General features: G+C 33.2%; 1 protein-coding gene across 1 annotated transcript; it reads right to left on the bottom strand.

Annotated features, from left to right (window-relative positions):
* Positions 1-6,416: 6,416 nt before the first annotated feature.
* Positions 6,417-8,166, bottom strand: LOC145613893 (uncharacterized). Its single transcript, XM_081668932.1, has 3 exons — positions 7,843-8,166; positions 7,592-7,754; positions 6,417-6,898 (listed from the first exon to the last, which is right to left on the bottom strand). Exons 1-3 carry the CDS (start codon positions 8,164-8,166, stop codon positions 6,417-6,419), a joined length of 969 nt encoding a protein of 322 aa, XP_081525058.1.
* Between the last annotated feature and the right edge of the window lie 16,689 nt (positions 8,167-24,855).

Genomic DNA, 24,855 nt, shown 5'->3' with positions numbered 1-24,855 from the left:
AATGGAGAAATATGGAGGAAAGAATGTGGAGAGTAGGAGGATGTAGATGAAGAAATATGGAAGATTTAGGAATAGAATGGACCCTAACTCAAATGACGGAAAAATCGACTCATGCATGAACCTAAGACATGGTCATGGTGACACGTACAAAGTGTGTGCTAAGACTAATGAGTGTAGGTGACATGTTAAGACTTGCGTCATGACCATGTGGCTAAACTATGTGACTAGACTTAAGCAAAGACTAAATTAAGACTTCACGTATATGCATTAAACTGGACAGGCTGTGGTATTTTAGTCATAACTTTTAATATGTGACTCTGATTGGGACGAAACCAACGCCAAATTAAAGTTCAAACTCGGGGCTACAGATCCATAGGCTATAAGACTCGTGGTTCTTCTTAGAACTCCGGCTATGACCAAAACAAGTTGACGCATGTGCAGTATACGGGAATAAAAATCCGGGTTGATTTAAAGGAACTATGACTCGATTTAAGGCTTGTTCATTAGTTCAAATTAATTAATTAATTAATTAAACAAAGTCCTTTAGTCATTGGTTAGTTTATTAAGTCTTATTTGCAAACACAAGTCAAACCAAACGGTTAGTTTAGTCACGTATAAAATATGCACAAATAAGAGATGCACAAGTACTTCACATAGTCACAAAATGATGCAATGAGTTTGCAACCTAACCATGACTCTAGTTCTCTAAAGTTCAAGGATATGGGTTAAGTCAAAAAGGTCAATGGTTATGAATCCGTATGCATTGCACACAAGCCTACCGTGAGGGTTGGTGCGAATGGACGGGACCCCGCGAGTTTGTAATGAAATCGAACTCGACTCCATGGTTTGGTGGATTCACAAACTTTGCACGTACCCGTTGTTGCACATATAGTGGATATTCAATTGGGCAGGTGAAGCAGGAACCCCCAGAGGATTATGTCCATATGTAGAACACATATGGGTTCAGAAAAGTGAGAAAAGGACTCAATCAATAAGTAAAATCGACCCAACAGTGCTAGAAATGGTCAAAGCAAGAAGGCAGACCCCTGGCTCGGTATTGGAAGAACTTGGCGCCAGACTACAGGGACTGTCGCCGCAAAAGAACCTCTGTCGCCAAGCGACAAAACTGTCGCCAGGCGACAGAAGCTCTTTACGGGCGACATGCCCTGTTTTCTAGATGCTAGTTCCTAAATGCCTTGGCAAGTTTCTTTGTTCTTAGAATTTTCCAGATTTCGCATCGTTTTTTCGATTCTAGTCATGAAAGATATTTCTCAAATTTCCTACGTATAAAAATCCTATATTTTTGACTCATTGGTCTATCCAACGAGAACCTTTTAATGCATATGACAATAATGTTAATCAAATCACGCACATGAAATACTTAGAATTTTTCGAGTCTCATCCGCTCATTCTAAATAATTGCCAAAATAAATTTCAGGAATATAAATAGAAATCCTCCCTAGTGGAGTCGCCAAAAACTGTAGGGAATATTTCAAGCGTTATGATCCCAAACTTGAACCCCACTGTGATCATACACTTAAGTATGGTGGCGTTCCAAAGGGAAAGAAAAGAGAGCAAAAGAGTCGCCAACAAGTTTTAGGAACTTGTAAACCCAAAAGACAATCCAAAAAGACCATCAACTCCATAAGGTCTTAAACCAAACAGGGTTCGGGGATGAGGGTACGAACCCAATCTACAAAAGAAAGGACCCGCCCTATAAAATAGGTCTCTACTTTGTTCTGCTCGTATTCATGTACGCTTTTCGAATAACATACAAACATTAGATTAAACCTAACCTGTTTAATCTATGTTGGTTGAATATTAATGCCCAAATAAACTATTATTGGCGATCACTTGAGTTAAAATCATATTAGCCTAAACCAAATTATTAATTATCTTATTAAGCGTGATTTCAAGTACAAATTCCCTTTAAACAATCATAAAAGGTGTGATCAAGCAATAACAATAATAAATCAAGCAACATGATAAAGCAATAATAATAATCATAATCATGAAAAGGCATAATAAAGCTTAAATATAATAGCAAGATCCTAGGCATGATACTAACAAGATTAATAACAAATCCCAGCATGTCACTAAGCAATAAAGATCAAAGCTTTAAACCTAACATGGTACTAACATGATAACATGATATTAGAAATAATAAAGAGCATCCTAAACATGATACTAGAAAGCATAAAATAACATCCTAACATGATACTAGGAGTTAATTAATAATAAACATGCTTTCTACATTGTGAAAGAAATAGAGAGTAAGCTAATCTACTTACTTTGAAGCCTCGTACCTCTTTCTAATAACAAAATACACAAGTTAGTAAACTTCAATGAAAATAACAAAATAAAGAATTAAATTAAATAATTGAAAGAAAGAGTTAAAAAGTTTAGACTTGATTTGGGACCAAACCCTCAGAAATTATCAACCTTTCACGTCTAGGGCGAAGGCAACTTCGAACTTGGCTAGGTGTTTCAAGATCTTGTGTATGCGGAATTGTGTTCAATAAAAAAGCTAGTTTAGAAAAAGAGAGAAAAAAGCATATATTGCTCAAGAGAGAATAGAGAGAATTGGGTGATTGTGAATGAGAGTTGATTGTTGATGAGAGTTGATGAGTAAAAACAGAGATTCGGGACCTTATTAATAGGAAAATAGTCCAAAAAAACATAGAATTTGATAAGGAATAAAACTCCACTCTGTCGCCAGAAAACTAGACCTGTCGCCAGAAATTTAGCCTGTCGCGAGGCGACAGGCTTGTCGTTTCGCGACAAGACAGTTTTTTTGCGATTTAGTTTTTATCATATCTTTTGATCCATAAGTCCAAATAAGTTATATAATATGTCGTTAGAAAGCTCTTGAAGTTCACTTTCCAATGCAATTAGAATCAGATTAAAATATTTGTAGATAAAAAGATATGGCCCAAATAGTGAAAGGGTATCAGTTTTGGATAGAGTTTCGTATATCTTTCATATCTTTTTCGTTATAGCTCGGATTTAATATTATAATATATCATTGGAAAGAGATCCAACCATATAAAATTTGGATAAAAAATATGAGGCACAAAAATAATATCTGACTGTCTTTGAACATGTTTAAATCTGAATAGAATTAGGAAAGTTTTAAAAAACGAAAGTTTATATTCAAATCAAATTCCATGATCTTATCTTTTCAAAAAAGGATAATTAAGATATTTTAGAAACTTATAGAAGATTCTAATCAATCCTAATTAGTTTAGGAATAGGATTAAACCTTTGGACCCTCCTCATGATCATTGGGTCGTGGGTAAAATCCGGTTTGGGCCCAATTTAGTATTTTGGCCATAACTTCCTCATTATTCATCGGAATTGGACTTATAATATATCGTTGGAAAAGTCTTTTCAAGCCCCATCCAACTGCACCATTATTGGACCCTTATCATGGACCAAAATAAGCTGAATTGGACGTTTTCATAAAATAGAGTGGGTTTTCGAAAACAGAAAGAAAGATTTTTAATAAAAACTAACCGCAACACTTGACTTTTCACACTTTCACCTTATTCGATTATGGTTCGACGTGAAAGGCATTCATCACTGGGTTTGGTTTTGGGGAGACACAAATGGGTGTCTACAACGGTCATATACTAACATGCTAAAAACACTAGTTAATCATATATTTAATTAGTATTTTATATTAGTTAAGTGACTTACATAGTCTTAGAACCAATCAGGATATATGTCTTCATATTTGATCCAAACTTCATCTGAACTTTGGCATCTATGTTCTCTGATCATTTGTTCTTCAAACAAACTGTTAATGATATTAGTATGTAAACATATAGATATGTTACGAGAAACATGTTATGGTACTTTTATAGAAATTTACCTTTCATATTGCTGTAGAGTTTCATAATTACTTAGAACATATCGGTGAGCAACTTTGTAATCTTATTCAATAAGGTAACAAAATTGACCTTCTGACGAACTATGTCCAAAAGTTAAAGAGAACATCTCAGGTAAGTTAGGATTATTGTTCAATTCACTTTCAGCATGTGCACCCAATCCTAAATCCTTCACCTTAGAGTCAACTTCTTCTTCAAAATAAAGGGAGCAAAAATTTGTTACCTCCTCGAGTAGGTAGGCTTTACAAATTGAGGCTTCCACTCGCACTTTATTACCCACTTTCCTCTTTAAATGGTATAAAAACCTATAATAAAAAATGCTAAGTATCTTCAAATTAATTTTAAAAAAAGAAAGTAAAAGATGAATTTTATATAATTACCTCTCAAAAGGGTACATCCACCTATATTGAATCGGCCCAACAATTTTTGCCTCATATGGCAAATGAATAGGAAGATGCTCCATACTATTAAAAAAACCAGGCGGAAATATTCTCTCTAATTTGCAAATAATTTCAGGAATATTTTCTTCCAATCGCACCATGTCAGTAATTTTTAAGGTGGTGGTGCAAAGATCTCTAAAAAATTGGCTCAACTCAGTAATAACATTCCACACATTTAAGGGTAACAAGTCTTTAAATACCGCTGGTAGCAATCGTTGCATAACAACATGACAATCATGACTTTTCATACCGAATAGCTTACACTCCTTTTGACGTGGGAAAATTAGGTTGTTGGACTAATCCTCCTAAGCGAAACAAAATTTATAAACACTCAACAAACCTAAATACAAGTATAGAGGTAAGTCAAGGGTCGAACCCAAAGGAACGGTAATGTCTAAGTGCTTCCAATTATGTGCCTAAGCTAGGTCGAAGACTAAGGGTAAAAGAAGACACTAACAACTACTAAGACAAAGAAACCAAACAAGTAAAATGCTAGGGATTAGGATTCACTTATAATAGCAATGAACAATTCAAATTGGTTTAGAAAGTTGACTAAGTCAAGCAATGTGAGGGAAGATCAATTATGCAACCAAAAGAGCATATCAAGCTATTCTCCTAGAGGTCTAACTAGCGTCAACTACGATAAACTCTAGCTAGGAAACATCACAAGACACCTCAATCGTGTAAATGCAAGCCACAAATCAATGGTCCGTATCAATGTGAACTTACAATGCAATTTAGTGTGAATAACTAGGGTGATCAAGCCTAAATCAAACACACACATGCACATAATCAATTAACCGATTTAATCACATCATCAACTCCATTAAAATCCCTAATATACATTAATCCATTACATAATATAAGCTTCACCAAATCCCTAACCAAACAACTACTCTAGCAACATCATCAATTCAACAAACAACTAAAGTAATCAACAATCAAAGAATCAACAATCAAAGAAGAACAATTACTCTAATCAAACATCAATCATCAAATCATCAAAATCAATCAAAATCAAACGATCCAAACATGAATACTAAACAAAACAATAAATGAGATAGAGTTTAGAAATGCTCATTGATAATAGAGTAGATCTCCAATACAATTGTCACCATTGAATCTTCAATCTCTCAATCACCATTGAAATTCTTCACTTTCTCTCTCTAAAATCTACTCCTAAAACTAACCCCTAGATCTAGAGAGAGAAGCTCTCAACTAAGCTAAGAATATGATCTAATTCTATTATTTAACTTGCTTACAAAAATTGGGTTCAAATAGGTATAAGAAGAGAGAGAAAATCGTCAAAATCCGATCGAAAAAGACCCACGCCGGCGTGGCCGCACTACAAAAGGATGTGCGCCCGCACCACGATGATGTGCGCCCGCACCACCATGGTGTGCGGCCGCACCATCCGCGCGTGCGGCCGCACTCAGCTGGGTTTCTTCGAATCTTAAACTCCTCAAGCACAAGGGGTGCACACATGATTTATGATGGTAATGGGAACTAGGAGTGGCAGTAGCTAAGGCTTAATATTGGAGGGCACACACTCCCTTTGAAGGGAGCACCGTAAGCGAGCACAAGAGAAGAGCCAAGACTTGGAACTTCCACTTCTTTGCATCTTGAGCTTCCCGAATGCCATGAACTTGATCCAAAAGCTTTTTCCATCATAGTGGATCACCAAAATCAAGACCCGAACCTCGTCCAATACCTATACCCACGAAAATAGAGCAAATAAAGGAGAAAAGGCTAGAAAACCAACGAAATGCACAAAAGCTACACAAAAAGAGAGGAAAGGCAAAACTAAGCAACAAAGCATAAAACTAAGCATTTATTAACCATGAAAGCTATGAAAAGAGGATAAAAAGGACCTAAATGCTCATCAAATGTGTGCCATTTATGACACACATCACCTTTAAATCAACGTATCTACCTAAATTAGAAGCATATCCATCAGGAAACTTTAATTTCTTCACCCATTCACAAATAAGTTTCCTTTTCTCTTTAGGCAACACAAAAGGAGCATTCGGTTTTAAAGTCCGTTTTTCCCCTTTACTATTAACAACATCTTGCGCCTCCAATTTCGTCATTTACAATACTCCCCCAAGTCTCTTCTTGCTTTCACATTGTCTTTAGTTTTACCCTTAACATCCACTACAGTGTGAAACACATTATCAAATACATTTTTTTCAATGTGCATGACATCAAGATTGTGGCGTATCAAGAGCTTGCTCCAATATGGAAGCTCCCAAAAGACGCTTTGCTTTGTCCAATGGTGGAACTTTCCATATCCTTCTGCCTCGTTATCATCACCCCTTATTTGCTCAACATTTTTTAGAAATAAAGATACTCGATTCCAAATGTCCTCACCACTTATTCGTGGTGGTGGGGAATCATTCTCAACTCTGTCTTTAAAAAAAGCACTCTTATTTTTTCGAAAATTATGATCATGGGGTAAAAACTGACGGTGACAATCAAACCAACTTTGTTTTCCACCATTTTTAAGAGTGAAAGCCTTAGTGTTTTCCATAAAATATGGGCAAGCTAATCTACCCGACGTGGACCATCCTGAAAGAATACTATAAGCCGGAAAATCACTTATAGTCCAAAACAATGCAGCCTTCAATTGAAAATTTTGTTTTTGCGAGATGTCGTAAGTCAGTAACCCAACCTCCCGTAATTGCTTTAACTCTTCAATAAGAGGTTGCAAGTACACATCGAGATTCCCTTTAGGATTCTTCGGACCTGGAATTATCAAACTTAGAAACATAAAAGGTTTCTTCATGCACAATTCAGGTGGAAGATTATAAGGAGTTAAAATGACGGGCCAACAAGAATATTGCCAACCTGTCTTTCCAAATGGTGAAAATCCGTCGATACAAAGACCTAGTCGGACATTTCTAGGCTCTGCAGCAAAAGAAGGTTACTCTTTATCTAGGTGTTTCCACGCCTCTCCATCACTTGGATGAGACATAAGGCCATGAACTCGAGGATTATCTTTATGCCACCTCATCTGCTCCGCAGTAGATCTTGTTGCATATAATCTTTGTAATCTCGGGCCTATAGGAAAATATATAAGAGCACTATGAGGAGAATTGTTTCCACTTTCTCTAAGTGTCTTATAACGACTTCCTTTGCAATATAGACATTCTTTGAGATCTTTGTGTTCCTTCCAAAATAACATACATCCATTTGGACATACATGAATCTTTTGGTGCGGAAGTTCTAGCCCTTCAAGCAATTTCTTAGTCTTGTAAAAACTATTTGTCATCTTGTTTTCATCTGGGCACATGTCTTTCATTAAGGAAACAACACTATCTATAGCTTTATGTGGAATATTATACTCGCACTTGATGTTTGCCATCCTTGCAGCAGCAGACAATACAGACAACTTGCAGCCATCATACAATGGCTCTTCCGCTGCCTTCAACATGTCAAAGAACTTCTTGTAACTAGCATGTGGTTCTTCTTCTATTTTCTAAACCACCTTCTAGTCCAAAGGCATCTAATACCATGTTTCTATATGGGTTCAATGCATCCTCGGTGGATATGGAGCTGCTTCTTTGGGATTCTCTTTGGAAGTGCAGTTCACCATGAAAAACCCATTGGCAATAGTTAGGCAAAAAACCATGTCTATAGAGATGCTCCTTAATGGTATTAAGATCTTGATAAGGAATATTTCGACACTGTGCAGATGGACATTTCATCACACCATCTATCACGACATTGTCTTGTGTGGTAGCAAATATAATAAATTCATTGACCTTTTCAGCAAAGGTTGGACTAAGGAATTTTCCTTCTAACCGTTTAAACATCCATGCTCGATCCTCCCTCATTATATATCAGTTTCACTAAAAATTAAATGATACAAAAATCATAGACAAAGTAAGTATAGCACTTAGAAGAATGACATTCTTTTAGGTCATTTAACTATTTAAGGTCATCAAAATGAAAATTATTGTTACCAATTAACATCATATGAGAAGAAGCGTTCCCATTTTCTACACGCTCTTTCTAATGAACTTGAAAAAGCTTGATTAATGTCTAATATATGTATTTATAAATTCCTAAGAAAAGAAATCAGAAAAAAAAAGCATGTTATAAGGTTTTAAGGTCTTGTAGAACCAAAATCAAGCAAATTCGGCCAAAATGGGAAGAAGCGTTCCCATTTTCTACATGCTCCTTCCAATAAACTTATAAAGGCTTGAATAATGTCAAATATATGTATTTGTAACTGCCTAAGAAAATAAATAACAAAGAGAAAGAAAGGTATAAGGTTTTAAGGTCTGGTAGAACCGAAATCAAGCAAATTCAGGCAAAATGAGAAAAAGCGTTCTCATTTTCTACATGCACTTTCTAATGAGCTTGAAAATGCTTAAGTCATGTCAAATATATATTTATAACTTCCTAAAAAATAATTCACAAAAACAAAGGATTTTATAAGGTTTTAAGGTCTTGTAGAACCAAAATCAACCAAATTCGGCCCAAATAGGAAGAAGCGTTCCCGTTTTCTACATGCTCTTTCTAATGAACTTATAAAGGCTTGAATCATGTCACATATATGTATTATTAGCTGCCTAAGTATAGAAATCACTAAGACAAAGTAATTTATAAGGTTTTAAGGTCTGGTAGAACCGAAATCAAGCAAATTCGGGCAAAATGAAAAGAAGCGTTCCCATTTTCTACATGCTCTTTCTAATGAACTTGAAAAGGCATGATTCATGTCAAATATATGTATTTATAACTTCCTTACAAAAGAAATCACAAAAACAAAGGATGTTATAAGGTTTTAAGATCTTGTAGAACCAAAATTAACCAAATTCGGCCCAAATAGGAAGAAGCGTTCCCGTTTTCTACATGCTCTTTCTAATGAACTTATAAAGGCTTGAATCATGTCACATATATGTATTAGTAACTGCCTAAGTATAGAAATCACTAAGATAAAGCAAGTTATAAGGTTTTAAGGTCTGGTAGAACCGAAATCAAGCAAATTCGGGCAAAATGAGAAGAAGCGTTCCCATTTTCTACATGCTCTTTCTAATGAACTTGAAAAGGCTTGATTCATGTCAAATATATGTATTTATAACTTCCTTACAAAAGAAATCACAAAAACAAAGGATGTTATAAGGTTTTAAGGTCTTGTAGAACCAAAATCAACCAAATTCGGCCCAAATAGGAAGAAGCGTTCCCGTTTTCTACATGCTCTTTCTAATGAACTTATAAAGGCTTGAATCATGTCACATATATGTATTAGTAACTGCCTAAGTATAGAAATCACTAAGATAAAGCAAGTTATAAGGTTTTAAGGTCTGGTAGAACCGAAATCAAGCAAATTCGGGCAAAATTAGAAGAAGCGTTCCCATTTTCTACATGCTCTTTCTAATGAACTTGAAAAGGATTGATTCATGTCAAATATAAGTATTTATAACTTCATAACAAGAGAAATCACAAAAAAAGGATTTTATAAGGTTTTAAGGTCTTGTAGAACCAAAATCAAGCATATTCGGGCAAAATGGTAAGAAGCATTCCCATTTTCTACTTGCTCTTTCTAATGAACTTATAAATGCTTGAATCGTGTCAAATATATGTATTTATAACTGGCTAAGCATATAAATCACAAAAAAAGCAAGTTATGAGGTTTTAAGGTCTTGTAGAATCAAAATCAAGCAAATTCGAGCAAAATGGGAAAAAGCATTCCCATTTTCAATATGCTCTTTCTAATGAACATGAAAAGGCTTGAGTTATGTCAAACATATGTATTTATAACTTCATAACAAAATAAATTACAAAAAAAAAGATGTTATAAGGTGTTAAGGTCTTGTAGAACCAAAATCAAGCATTTTCGGGCAAAATGGTAAGAAGCGTTCCCATTTTCTACATTCTCTTTCTAATGAACTTATAAATGCTTGAGTCATGTCAAATATATTTATTTGTAACTTCCTAAGCATAGAAATCACAAAAACAAAGCAAGTTATAAGGTTTTAAGGTCTGGTAGAACCGAAATCAAGTAAATTCAGGCAAAATGAGAAGAAGCGTTCCTATTTTCCACACGCTCTTTCTAATGAACTTGAAAAGGCTTGATTCATGTCTAATATATGTATTTATAACTTCCTAAGAAAAGAAATCACAAAAAAATCATGTTATAAGGTTTTAAGGTGTTGTAAAACCAAAATCAAGCAAATTCGGCCAAAATGGGAAGAAGCGTTCCCGTTTTCTACATGCTCCTTCTAATGAAATTGTAAAGGCTTGAATCATATCAAATATATGTATTTTTAACTGCCTAAGCAAATAAATAACAAAGAGAAAGCAATTTATAAGGTTTTAAGGTTTGGTAGAACTGAAATCAAGCAAATTTAGGCAAAATGAGAAGAAGCGTTCCCATTTTCTACACGCACTTTCTAATGAACTTGAAAATGATTGATTCATGTCAAATATATGTATTTAAAACTTCCTAAGAATATAAATCACAAAAACAAAGCATGTACTAAGGTTTTAAGGTCTTGTAGAACCAATATCAAGCAAATTCAGGCAAAATAGTAAGAAACATTCCCATTTTCTACATGTTCTTTCTAATGAAATTATAAATTCTTGAATCATGTCAAATATACATATTTATAACTACCTAAGAAAATAAATAACAAAGCAAAAGCAAGTTATAAGGATTTAAGGTCTTGTAGAACCAAAATCAAGCAAATTCAGGCAAAATAGGAAAAAACGTTCCCATTTTCTACATGCTCTTTCTAATGAACTTATAAATGCTTGGATCATGTCAAATATATGTATTTATAAATCCATAAGAAAATAAATTACAAAAACAAAGCAAGTTATGAGGTTTTAAGGTCTTGTAGAACCAAATTCAAGCAAATTCGGGCAAAATAGTAAGAAGCATTCCCAAATTCTACATGCTCTTTCTAATGAACTTATAATTGTTTGAATCATGTGAAATATATGTATTTATCAATTCATAAGCATAGAAATCACAAAAACAAAGAAAGTTATAAGGTTTTTAGGTCTTGTAGAACTGAAATCAAGCAAATTCGAGCAAAATAGTAAGAAGCATTCCCTTTTTCTACTTGCTCTTTTTAATAAACTTGAAAAGGCTTGGTTAATATCAAATATATGTATTTTTAACTTCCTAACAAAATAAATCACAAAAACAAAGCAAGTTATAAGGTTTTAAGGTCTTGTAGAACCAAAATCAAGCAAATTCGGGCAAAATAGTAAGAAGCCTTTCCATTTTCTACATACTCTTTCTAATAGAAATTATAAAATCTTGAATCATATCAAATATATGTATTTATAATTTTCTAAGCATATAAATCACAAAAACAAAGCAAGATATAAGGTTTTAAGGTGTTGTAGAACCAAAATCAAGCAAATTCAGGAAAATGGGAAAAAGCGTACCCATTTTCAACATGCTCTTTCTAATGAACTTGAAAAGGCTTGATTCATGTCAAATGTATGTATTTATAACTGCCTAACAAAATAAATCACAAAAACAAAGCAAGTTATATGGTTTTAAGGTCTTGTAGAACCAAAATCAAGCAAATTCGGGCAAAATAGTAAGAAACATTCCCATTTTCTACATGCTCTTTCTAATGAACTAAAAAAAACTTGAATAATGTTAAATATATGTATTTTTAATTCCTAACCATAGAAATAACAAAAAAAAGCAAGTTATAAGGTTTAAGGACTGGTAGAACCGAAATCAAGCAAATTCGAGCAAAATAGGAAGAAGCGCCCATTTTTTACATGCTCTTTCTAAGGAACTTGAAAAGGCTTGATTCATGTTAAATATATGTATTTATAAATTCCTAACAAAAGAAATCACAAAAACAAAGGATGTTATAAGGTATTAAGGTCTTGTAGAACCAAAATCAACCAAATTCGGCCCAAATGGTAAAAAGCGTTCCCATTTTCTACATGCTCTTTCTAATGAACTTATAAAGGCTTGAATCATGTCAAATATATGTATTAGTAACTGCATAAGCATAGAAATCACTAAGACAAAGCAAGTTCTAAGGTTTTAAGGTCTAGTAGAACCGAAATCAAGCGAATTCGGGCAAAATGGGAAGAAGCGTTCTCATTTTCTACGTGCTCTTTCTAATGAACTTGAAAAGGCTTGATTCATGTCAAATATATGTATTTATAACTTCCTAAGAAAAGAAATCACAAAAACAAAGCATGTTATAAGGTTTTAAGGTCTTGTAGAACCAAAATCAAGCAAATTCGGCTAAAATGGGAAGAAGCATTCCCATTTTCTACATGCTCTTTCTAATGAACTTGAAAAGGCTTGAGTCATGTCAAATATATGTATTCATAACTGCCTCACAAAAGAAATCACAAAAACAAAGCAATTCATAAGGTTTTAAGGTCTTGTAGAACCAAAATCAAACAAATTCGGGCAAAATAGTAAGAAGCATTCCCATTTTCTACATGCTCTTTCTAATGAACTTATAAAATAATATATATTATTTTATCGCCTTTGTTTTATTGCTAAAAGTGATTGAACGATTATTAATTCCTTCTAATATTTCTTTTGTATAGAACAAGATGCCTTGTTTTCGTTTTATTTATTAGAACATATTATGTAAATTACTTCAATGACTCTTAAAAAATTAGCAACAATTTATAACACAACTTGTTTCTAATGGCAACAAATTAAAATGTGATGTCATTTAAGCAACAAATAGTAAAACAAGTGTCTCCAATAGCAACAACTAGAAATTTTGTTGCCAAACGTTTTGTAAAATGGCATTGCTAAATGACAACAAATAAAAAATCTGTTGTCATCTAGCAATAATAATGAGACGGCTAATTTCTAATAGGAACATTTAACAAAGACAATTGAGTCAAATTAAAGTCAAACACATTCAAACAAAGCTTTTTGAATCAAATGAAATTCAAATGCATTCAACATAGCTTTTTGACTCAATTGAAAGTCAAACCCATTCAAACGAAGCTTCTTGAATCAAATGAAAGTCAAATGCATTTAACAAAGCTTTTTGACTCAAATGAAAGTCAAACAAATTCAAACAAAGCTTTTTGAATCAAATGAAAGTCAAATGCATTCAACAAAGCTAATTGAGTCAAATGAAATTCAAACACATTCAAACAAAGATTTTGAATCAAATGAATGTAAAATGCAACAACTAGTAAGACGGCTAATTTTTAATAGGAACAATTCAAAAATTTGTTGCCTCAATTTGTTTCTAAATCGTTACAAATAAAAAATTAGTTGTCAGAATTTGTTGATATATGGAAACAAGACAAAATTTGATGAAATCAAGCAACAACTAGTAAGACAACTTGTTTTCAATAGCAACAAAAAAGAGATATATTGAATTAAATGAAAGTTAAATGCATTCAACAAAGGTAATTCGGTCAAATGAAAGTCAAACACATTCATACAAAGCTTTTTGAATCAAATAAAACTCAAATGCATTCAACAAAGATAATTGAGTCAAATGAAAGTCAAACACATTCAACAACGCTTTTTGAACCAAATGAAAGTCAAATACATTCAACAAAGACAATTGAGTCAAATGAAAGTCAAACACATTCAAACAAAGCTTTTTGAATCAAATGAAAGTCAAATGCATTCAACAAAGATAATTGAGTCAAATGAAAGTCAAACACATTCAAACAAAGCTTTTTGAATCAAATAAAATTCAAATGCATTCAACATAGATTTTTGACTTAAATGAAAGTGAAACACATTCAAACAAAGCTTTTTGAATCAAATGAAAGTCAAATGCATTCAACAAAGCTTTTTGACTCAAATGAAAGTCAAACACATTCAAACAAAGCTTTTTGAATCAAATGAAAGTCAAATGTATTCAACAAAGCTAATTGAGTCAAATGAAGGTAAAACACATTCAAACAAAGTTTTTTTAATCAAATAAAAGTCATATGCATTCAACAAAGATTTTTGACTCAAATGAAAGTCAAACACATTCAAACAAAGCTTTTTGAATGAAATGAAAGTCAAATGCATTCAATAAAGATAATTGAGTCAAATGAAAGTCAAACACATTCATACAACGCTTTTTGAAGCAAATGAAAGTCAAATACGTGAGAACGGCTCAGGCAATTATCAAAGACATTACCGCCACCGTGAGAAAGACTCAGGCAATTATCAAAGACACACAGCGGAAGACTTAAATCAAAACCATTCAAAACGTGTCAACTTAAAAGTCAACCAAACAAAAGTAAAGTTAAAACCAAAGTCAAACGAAGTCAAATAAAATAAACCGACAACTTGGAACCATTGAAGGCCCTTATCAAAACCAATTAAATTACGAAAACCTTTGTGTTAGTCTCATAAGCATAACATAACATAATATTTGAAAGCAATAAACTACATCTTAACTAATAGAAATTAGCATGATTCGCTCTTCACTCATGCCCCGTCATGAATATGCTTCAACACCTGAAAAGATTATCTCCACTTGCCCCCACTACTCTCCATTAAAAATGGGTCATCATAGGGCTAAGATAAAGACATGGCCAAACACACAAACACACACAATCAGCAAAGCTGAGTACATAAGAGTAAATAAACACACTAACATGCTTTTACCTATCAATACACACTTACCTCAATGCACCTGTTTACAAGCACACACAACAATCAACAAGACACTTTAACTAGACACTAAATAATTTATTTAGCGTTGATTACGCATCGAATGGGTTTCCAACTATACCTCCCCCAAATAAATTGAGGTTAACTGACACGGGAGCTAACCGTGCCAGCGACAAACCTGTGCCACACATAGGTGGCGGAATTTCAGCGCATAATAATAATAAAAAGGAATATACAGCATCCTGTACTCCGTTAAAAGTTATGATCAAATATAAAGTCACATAACTCCCCCATATGTTCATACTCAAGGTATATACGTTCTAAGAGTTTTGGTGCGTAATCTCTTTCACTTTATGTTATTTACATATTATTAGACTTGGCGATGACCCTCAAAGCATAACAATTCAATCATCAATAATAATTCAATCACTCAAACATACCAATTTAATTCTTGAATACTTAGTGACCACATAATATTTAATGTTGAACCCTTTTTAATTCTACCTCGGTGTCAAAGACACCTTAAACGCATAAAGCGCCAAAAATCCTATCCCTCGGTGTTAAAAACACCTTAAGTACACAAAGACACCAACATACAATTTATTCCTCGTGTACATAGACACTTATATTGCTCATTCTTCATGCTTAAAGCATCAATAAAAATTATATGAACCATAATTAAATTCCTTTTCAATATTCCAAACATATTAAACATGTAGTTTAATTAATCATGCATTCTAACTTGCCATAAATAAAAGTGTAGTCCATATAATCATGCCAAAATATAATTTTCGAATCCATAAACCATCACAAATAATTCTTGCTTCACAATTCAATTTCCAACACCAATAATTCACAATTCCATACATAAACCCTAGCATTATACTACTTGTAATTGATTGAAACAAACCCTAGCATGATTCTACATCATCAAAATATGCTAAGTACGCGAACGTACCTCAATTAAGCCCATAAAGTGGCCGAAAATACTACAACAATTTCCGAATCAAGTCTCCTACATAAAGGGACAATAATACAAAATTAATTACCCTTGTATACACAATTTCCAGCAACTTAAACTCACTTTAAACCATTTAAAATAATTTGAAAATTATTTTAAAACCCCTAATTAAACTCCTTTTTAATAGGTAATCACACCCTTTTATTAAAATCACAATTATACTACTTTAAATAAAATTCCAGCATTTTAAACTAATCAAAAACACCTTTAAAACTTCATCAAAATACATCTTTATACTGAAGTTATCCATAGAAAAATTAAATTATCTCTTACCCTTTAAACTCAAGGATAAAATTTAAAAAAAACTTCGTTAAAAACCAAAAACTGCCCGAAAATCATATTTAGAGGCTGAATGTGGGCACGAGAGGGTGGTGCTCACTACCAAAGGTAGTGAGTCTTTCTTAAAACGTTGTTTTCACACCGAAAACACTACTGTTTTGTCAAAATCGGATGAGTTTAGAACCTGATCGGGATTAATACGGGATTAATATTAACGAACGGAAATCTAAAAATTAAAACACGAATCTACGTTTTTCAAAATAATCGGGAATTAAGTTAAACTAATTAGTAGTTATAATCACCAAAATTTCCAAAATATCATTATTATAAAAGCCCTAAATTAATTGTTCATAAAAACCCTAAAAATCAAGTCTTTAATAATTTTAAAACCCTAACTTATAATTTCATGAAATCTGAAAATAACACACTTTATTATTTAAAATTTACAATCTTTAATCATTAAAATACAATTACCAAACGAGAAGGTTTTGCGTAGAACGGACTCACGTGAGTCCGGTTTATAATGCACACATTCATCCCCTACCCATTACCACTGCCTAGTCCCCTGTCGACGGTTGGCGGACCCTCCCCCTCTCATATCGGTGTCGGTGACCCTCCCCCACCTAAGTAAGGTACCACTTAATACCGCTGTGTTTCTCGACGGCCTCCTCGACAGACCCTGTGGCCCAGATTCGTGCGGTGCCTCCATTATTTCTCTTCTAGCTTTTTTTATTCTCTTGTTTTCTCTCTGTTATAGACACCTTTGTTTCTGGTAAAGTCTTTTGGGAAAGGACAAAGACTTAAGAACTCACCCAACCAACAACATTCAAGCCTTTTTAAACGAAGCATGGATCAGTCGGTCTTTTTCCAGTCACAAACTCTAACAGAAGAACACCAAAGCTGTAAACATCTTACTTTTCTATGGCTCTTCCACTTGTAGATACTCTGCTCATGAAATGCATATTTTTGGATTAAATTGTTTAAACACCAGCCTACTGCCTTCTGTTCACGTTAAAGTTTGTTAATATTTTATCAGAATTCTAAAGTTCAAGAATATAATTTATCAGAATTACCTAATATTTAAGAATATTATCAAACTAAAGGAATCTAATTTCTGATGTATATAGCCTAATATCTGATATATATAACCTAATTTCTGACAATTATAATATAATTCCTGATATTTATAATTTAATATGTGACCATTATCATCTAAATTCTGACCAATATCATCTAAATTCTGACACTTTTGATCTAATTTCTGATATTTATAACTTAATATCTGACCATTATTATCTAATTTTTGACAATTAAGAATTTTGTTTTTTTCGTTTTGTTTGACCGGACTCACGCGAGTCCGTTCTACACAATACTTTTCCTTACCAAACATACTAATCTTATTTAAACAATTTAAATCAAAAACCCAAATTATGAATTGTTAGAACAATAATTAACACAAGAGGAGATAGAAAATAAGACTAACCTTTTTGTGTGGGAATTTTGGGGATAAATGGAGTATTTATAGTGTAGAGTAGGTTAGGGTAGGTTTGGGCTTCATAAAAAATAATGGACTTTAAATGATGAAATAGGTGGCCCAAAAGTAAAAATAGGATGATTGGGTTCATAAGAAAGATGGGCTACATTTGGATTAAATACTTGTTGACCCAAATATAAATACTTGCTTTATCTATAATCCAATAATTAAAATGGTTTGACCCAAAATATATTTTACTTTTATAAAACCTTATATTTAAAATATTTTAACCCTTCAAAATATTTAATGAAAATACTTGAGCCCTTATTATTAATACTTAAATACTTTATAAAAATACATAAAAATACGGGGTATTACAGTCTACCCCCCTTAAAAGAAGTTTCGTCCTCGAAACTTAAGTACGAAAACAAGAAAAGGATCGCTTGAAAACGAATAAGTGCTTGTAAATTCTAAAAATTTCCTTAATATTTTTAGTTGTTGTACTTTTGTGATACTTACTTTCTACCTCATCCATTCATTCACACACAAACTAGTGTGTAAAGTAACTAACTTACTAACCAACTTACACAAACTAGCGTATAAGATAACAACTTTACTAACCAACTTACACAAAATAATGTGTAAACTATTAGGCTATCTAACAAACTCACACTACTATTAGTGTAAGATTCAACTTTGGTAATAAACTTACACATCCTTGTGTGTAAGACAAACAAACTAAATAACAAAATCAGTGTAAAACTGACCGAAAAAGCACTTAAAATGCCAAAATTAAGGGAAAAGCGCGCAATTCTATCGCACTCTACCCCCTTAAAGAAAATGAGTTACGCCCCCGTAACTCCAGTTAATTCAACTTTAGAGTTATGTTGTTCTATTTCTCTTTCCATCCTTGGTAAAATCATAATACTTCTCTATATATATTCATTCCTTGTTGCAAGTACCAAAAGTCTCATCAATTCCATACTCATTATACCAAAAATAATCAATACCATCTATACTATCTTTTACCAATCTTCTAGTAAAAGTATGAAGCACTTTGCTATTTAAAACCTTGATTTTGTCAAGCTTTCTCTTGATTAAATTGGTTACCCTCAATAGTTTTCTTTGTAATTCATACCTTTAGTCAATGTTCTTTCACAATGACTTATGAAAGATGTCTTATACCTTACAAAGGTCAAATAATATGCCGAGTATTTCACCACTTTACCAATTCTATGCAAATTCATATATTTCTCTAAACTTAAGCTCATATTTTGTTTCTTTCCAAAATTCATCTTTTGACTTATAGGTTACACTTTCAATAACACTTGTCTCTTGTCCCTTAATTAACTTGCACCACTCGAATCCATTCATAGATACTTTTCTGGGTTCTCCATAACTTTACTCGTTTGAAGTCCTAAGACGATCTGCTCACTAATGTTCCCCGACATAGTGAACTTTCATGGTTCTTTCTATACCAACCTTGAAATGTTGCCATGCCAATGCGGGTTTGCTTGGTTAACTTTCATTTGTTTTCTCTCCAATGCTTCATGCTCTCTAATGACTTCCAACGTCAAATATTCCTTTTGTTTGTCCATTATTATTTTGTGGTTGTAGTAATCGTCCTCAGTGTATCACCAAAGTTCTCCTGTATATCTCCTAGGATCTTGAAAGAAACTAGGAATCTCAATCTAAAATGATATCTTTAGGAACTCCATGTAATCTCACAACAAATTTGATGTAAGCCTTTGCAAATTGCTCTTTTCTCTAAGTCTCCTTCATCAGTTTTACACATTGTGGACTTAGACAATCTATCCATCACAATTCAAATGAAACAATCACTCTTAATCATTAATACACCTTTATTGAATCCTTTTACAACTTGTCCTTTCCTAGGTGTATTTCACTTTCCTTCCCTTATATTTCACTTCAACTTCTTATTCTTAAATGTATATTAAAGCTTTTATCTTCATGCAAATAAAATAGCACATCCTCTTACGAACTCGACCCAAATTCACATTCCCTTCTTGATTTTCCTTCATTCTCTCGAATATTGTTGGTCTCAAACTCTAGTCACCCAACATTTTCTTTACTTTGCTTTTTCAACACTTTCACGGAGGTTAATTTCCTTCTTTCCTATTTACTTTGTATCAATCCACCACATTACCTCCCCTTTCAATAACATTGAATGCCTCACCTATATTCCTTTATCAACTCCAATCATTTCTTTACTACATATTTAAATCCTTGTGTGTGAGAGTCTATTTCAACTTTAAACTTCATTCAAATAATCATGTTTCCATACAAAATTTATTTCACATTTATATTCCCCATAAACTTTCTATTACTCTCCATTAATACATTCACTTGTCTATTATCCTTGAAAATCCATCATAGACCTTTTTCACCCCCATTATCCAACTTAAAGACCTCAAATGACAACTAATTTATTGTCCATAATTCACCGCTTCTATCCCTGCTACATCAGCAATTACCTCTGTATTTTATCACAAGGTCTCCCAAGATGGTCCTTTCTTAATCATAACTCACTCTTAGGAAAAACCATGGGTGCATTTTCTTTCATCTCTATATTGATAACTTTATCACAAGTAATCACATCGTCCTTTCCTTCCCATTCTTAGAATTTACCAAAATATCTTCGATAAAACACTCTATTCCTTTAGGTCCATATAAAACATAGGTGCTCCGTTAATCCAAAAGGGAAAAAATGAAACTCAAACCGACCAAATCTTTTCATAAATGCCAATATTCGAAATGTCCTCTTTCGAAGGTTCTTACTTAATACTAGTTCCTATCCTCAAGTCTAACCTCAATATTATATTTATTCATTTCATTTGATCAAACAAATTGTCTCTTTTAATCAAAAGATAAATTATTCTTCATTGTTACCTTGATCAATTTTCCTAAGCCACTTTACAAATACAAATTTTCATCCCTTCACTTAACAAATCCATGCGCTCCCCAAGGCGATGTAACTTTCTGTCAACGACTTACCACAGTATTCTTTAACTCCTTTAAACAATGCAACATTAATCCTTTCTTCACACACAAACACGTCCTTATATTATTTCTAAAGTTCCCTCAACCCCTATATTTCTTTGCTTACATTACTCTTGCTTACAAATTTCATCTAATCAACCCGTAATTTTTCTTCTACCATCCCTTAAATAAATCTCATGACTCATAAATAATCTCAACTTCAATTACCTTATAACCAATCCTTACTTAAATCATATCAACACATTCCAATCAAATTCATAAATCTTGTCATAAACTCTTCTCCTTTATGGCATTTTCATATTCATAGTTCAATAATTTCAATACCTTTAAGTATATTATTCCTTCATGGTTTTAACCTGCTTAACCTCCAAGAATTACTTAAGCCACCTTCCTGCTTCTTCTTATTCCTAAAATATCTTTTTAAAACTCCTTTAGCCATCTTGTTGATTTTTTTCACCCACCTTCTTTCTGGTTTTGATCCCTTATCCTCATCCTTAGTCTCACTTTTTTTTTTTTTTCAGCGAATATATGAATTGTTCACTCTTTATACAATTTAGTCAAGCTCCTAAAAACATTATATGTTGACAATTATCATTGGAACTCATATAAAGATCACCATCCTTTAACTTGTTCCTTGGGCTTCTAAGCAATACTACTCCCTTGAAAACTTCGAGATCTTAACAACTTGGAGTGCTACTCCAAAGAAAACAATCTTTTCATTTCCACCCAAACTTCACTACATGTTCCTTCCATCTTTATTTCGAGTTTGCTATCTCAAATGTCCCTCGGATAAGATTGGGTGTATTCACAACTTGTTCGTTCCCATTGACATGGTAAAATCAACTCCTTCCAGTACTTATCATACAAACTTTCATTCCCTCTCAAATTCTCAAGATACATTTTGCCTATAAACAGCTTGCATAGCTCTTTAACTCAACCCTCAAAACTTTGGGAATTGATCTCCCTTTGGTGTTTAGATGGTTTTCACTCTTTAACACTTTTTAGGTACACCTTCATCCACTACAGGATTATTGGTGGTTATATCATCCTTGGCAATCTATCAAGCTTGCCTTACTACCTTGTTCAAATCATTTCCATTATTGGAATTGTTTCTTGACACCATACTTTCTGGATGATAAAACTAGATGCTATATAGGTTGGGTTGAAACACCTAGCTTTCCCTTGCTCTAATCAAAACATCAACCATTAAACTCAATCAAGGAACAATTATTATTTAATTCGAATTAAGGTAAGAGGTAACATATTTTTGTCCTCATATCCAATAATTTAAATGCATAAAATTATGATTGATAAACAACCATAGTTCATATAATTAAACAAGCAATCAAAAATATAAATATCCCTATAACTGCTACCCAAAAGGAGAGAGAGAAATGAGTAGCTCTTGGAAAGCAATAGAAATCATAAGGTCGTTGAACAACTCTAAAAGAGTAGGTGAATAAGTTCAAGAACTCTCTTCAAAATGATAGCTTTGCTATGACTCCTTAACGTAAGATAATTATCTTCATATCCCAAGGTTAATGAGTATATACTCATAACTTTTAGATGATATGTGTTAATATTCTCAAGGTTAAATTTGTGACAATGCTCTCAAGGTTCGACAAAACAAAAGTCCTCAATATTCCAACAAAATCATGATTTCTCAAGACTCCCATTATATATTAATATATATATACTCAATTCTCCACCCCAAACTAAATAACTTTAATCATAAGAAATGATAAGTCACTAACCTTACAATGTCAAACTCCAATTACTTCGGATTGGGTATCCCTCAGCTCATATAATAAATTCCATCATCACTCATCTCTAATCAATTCCTATGCTCACCTTTCTTGGGCTCTTGTTCAATTTAGATTCATACTCAACCTTGTGTTCAAAGACAAAACATATTCCTCAAATGGGTATAGAATCACAATTCCTCCCAACTACAAGCTCTTTAATCAATAGTATTAATCTCTTAATTCTCATACCTTTGTGTCTCGATACACAAGTGCACAAAACTCAAAAACTCATTCTAATAACTAGACAAGGTATCTTAACAACATGCTATCCCAAAACACAATACTCACACCCATGTGATGATGTGTATCCCAAGATATCTTCCAATAATATGCAAACAATCCTAAACATTCCTCAAAATTCTCATCATGGAAACTCACAAGGTATGAGTTTAGGGATCCTACAAGAAAACGGGCTTGACTACCAAAAGAAAACCCTTCCCATAACAATATAATACAGTTCTTGCAAAATATTAAGTACGGTGTTCAATCATACAATCTTGATAGCTCACATATAATATTTTACATATTGCATGCTTTCATCAATAAACATTTAGTCATACGACATGCTTGAACACCTCATATAAAAATATACACATATGGAAGAAATTAAATTCTAGCCTATATGCCCTTTCTTCTCCTACCCAAGCTCACCAAATGCTAATAAAAGCTTTTAACACATATTTCTTACCTCAATCCTTGCTTTCCTACAAAATGAACAAACTAAAAATATTTTTGACTCCTCTTTTCAAAATAAAATTTGAAAATAAGCTTCGAAAAAGGGCCAAAATATTCGTCCATCACAAAAATAATTCGGACATACCATAAAAATTTCGGATGTCCAAACTAAAAATTTTGAACCTCATAAAAAAAAAAAAAAAAAAATATTTTGGTCCTCTTAAAATCATAATAAAATAAAATAACTCGCTTTTAAAACTACTTTATTAAATAAGCACTTGGCCAAGTTTTAAAATAAAACACTTTAAAATACGTTTTCGGCTTTAGTGGTAATAAAAATCTCAACCAAAGCTCCCAGATACCACTTTGTAACACCCTAGAAATTCCTTTCCTTTAAAAATACCTATTTTACCCTTTTTGGATGAATTCTATTTCTTTCTATATCTCTTTTCTTTAGTTTTCCTTAGATTTATTCTTGTTTTCTTCATTTTATGCTTTTTGTAGTTAATTTCTCTATTTCATGCATTTTCTAGTTTACTTGTTATTTTTCTCTTTTACTTGTTTTTTATCATTTGTTTGTAGGTGGTAATTGATTGTCCAAGAATTCCCGAGCTTCCTCTCTATGAGCTTTCATTGTTTTCATGCCTAAAGATGGTGCAAGAAGCTTCAAGTCAAAGGTGGATCCAAGGGGCAAGCTTCAAGGCTTTGTATATGCCTTCCTCATGGCTTTTACTCTTCAAGAAATTCAAGAAAGTTTCTGCCTACTTTGTCCTCCATCATCATCATCTAGGATGTGTGCACCGCTTGAGCTAGGACGAAGAGAAGAAGGGGGAAGACCCAGCCAGGTGCGGGCGCACCAAGGTAGTGTGCGGCCGCACATTGGTCGGGTGCGGCCGCACACCTGGTGCGTGCGGGCGCACCAATCTGGGTGTGTCCCGTGCGCACCACTCTCTCTCCTCCGAGCGCCCGCACCTACGTGGGTCTATTTTTGGGCGTCAATACCTACCTCCTCTTTGTATATATAGTTATTTCTTCATATTTTTAGCAAGAAGCTTTAGATTGGATTTGATAGTTAGTTTTTGAGAGAATTTTAGAGAGAGAAACTCAAGGATTGAAGAGAGAGAAACTCATGATTTTTGGTGATTGCTCAAGAATTCCTCATTGTAATTGATCTTTAGATCAAAGTTTTGTAAGGATCTTCTTCTTGATTTCGATACAAGTTTGATTCTAGTTGATTTCATTTGTTTTCTATGTTATTGTTGATTGATTGGAGTTAGTTTGATGATTGATTGTAGTTTTATTGATTTTTGATTGATTGTTGATTGATCTTTGATTTCAATTATGTTGATGATGAAATTGATGATTGTTGTAGTTTTGATCTTGATTCCTATGGCTAGTGAGTAGTTTTCTAGCTAGGGAAATGGTGAAGCATGTTTGAGTGATGGATTAGAGTAATTTGGGGATAATTGATGGAGTTGATGATATGATTAAATTTGGTTGATAATTCATGTGCATGTGTGTGATTGATTGAAGTTTGGCCATCTTTGATTATTGCACTAGATTGCATTGTGAGCTTGCTATGATACGGACCATTGATTAGTAACTTGCGATTTCACGATTGAGGTGCTTTGTGACGTTCCCTAGGTAGTGTTTAGCGTAGTT

The sequence above is a fragment of the Chenopodium album genome, chromosome 25 (assembly GCF_948465745.1).
Source record: "Chenopodium album chromosome 25, dcCheAlbu1.1, whole genome shotgun sequence".
NCBI classification, from domain to species: Eukaryota; Viridiplantae; Streptophyta; class Magnoliopsida; order Caryophyllales; family Amaranthaceae; genus Chenopodium; species Chenopodium album.
Note: the sequence above shows the minus strand (reverse complement) of the source record. Positions and strands in the feature narration are given on the sequence as shown.

What these genes read in the sequence shown, in the direction of transcription:
- LOC145613893 (XM_081668932.1), bottom strand. Translation starts at nt 8,166, where the DNA reads ATGAGGGAGGATCGAGCATGGATGTTTAAACGGTTAGAAGGAAAATTC. An exon ending in TGAACCCATATAGAAACATG is followed by an intron (nt 7,755 to 7,842) that starts GTATTAGATGCC and finishes GACATGTTGAAG; the next exon opens with GCAGCGGAAGAGCCATTGTA. An exon ending in TGAAAACAAGATGACAAATA is followed by an intron (nt 6,899 to 7,591) that starts GTTTTTACAAGA and finishes GTATTCTTTCAG; the next exon opens with GATGGTCCACGTCGGGTAGA.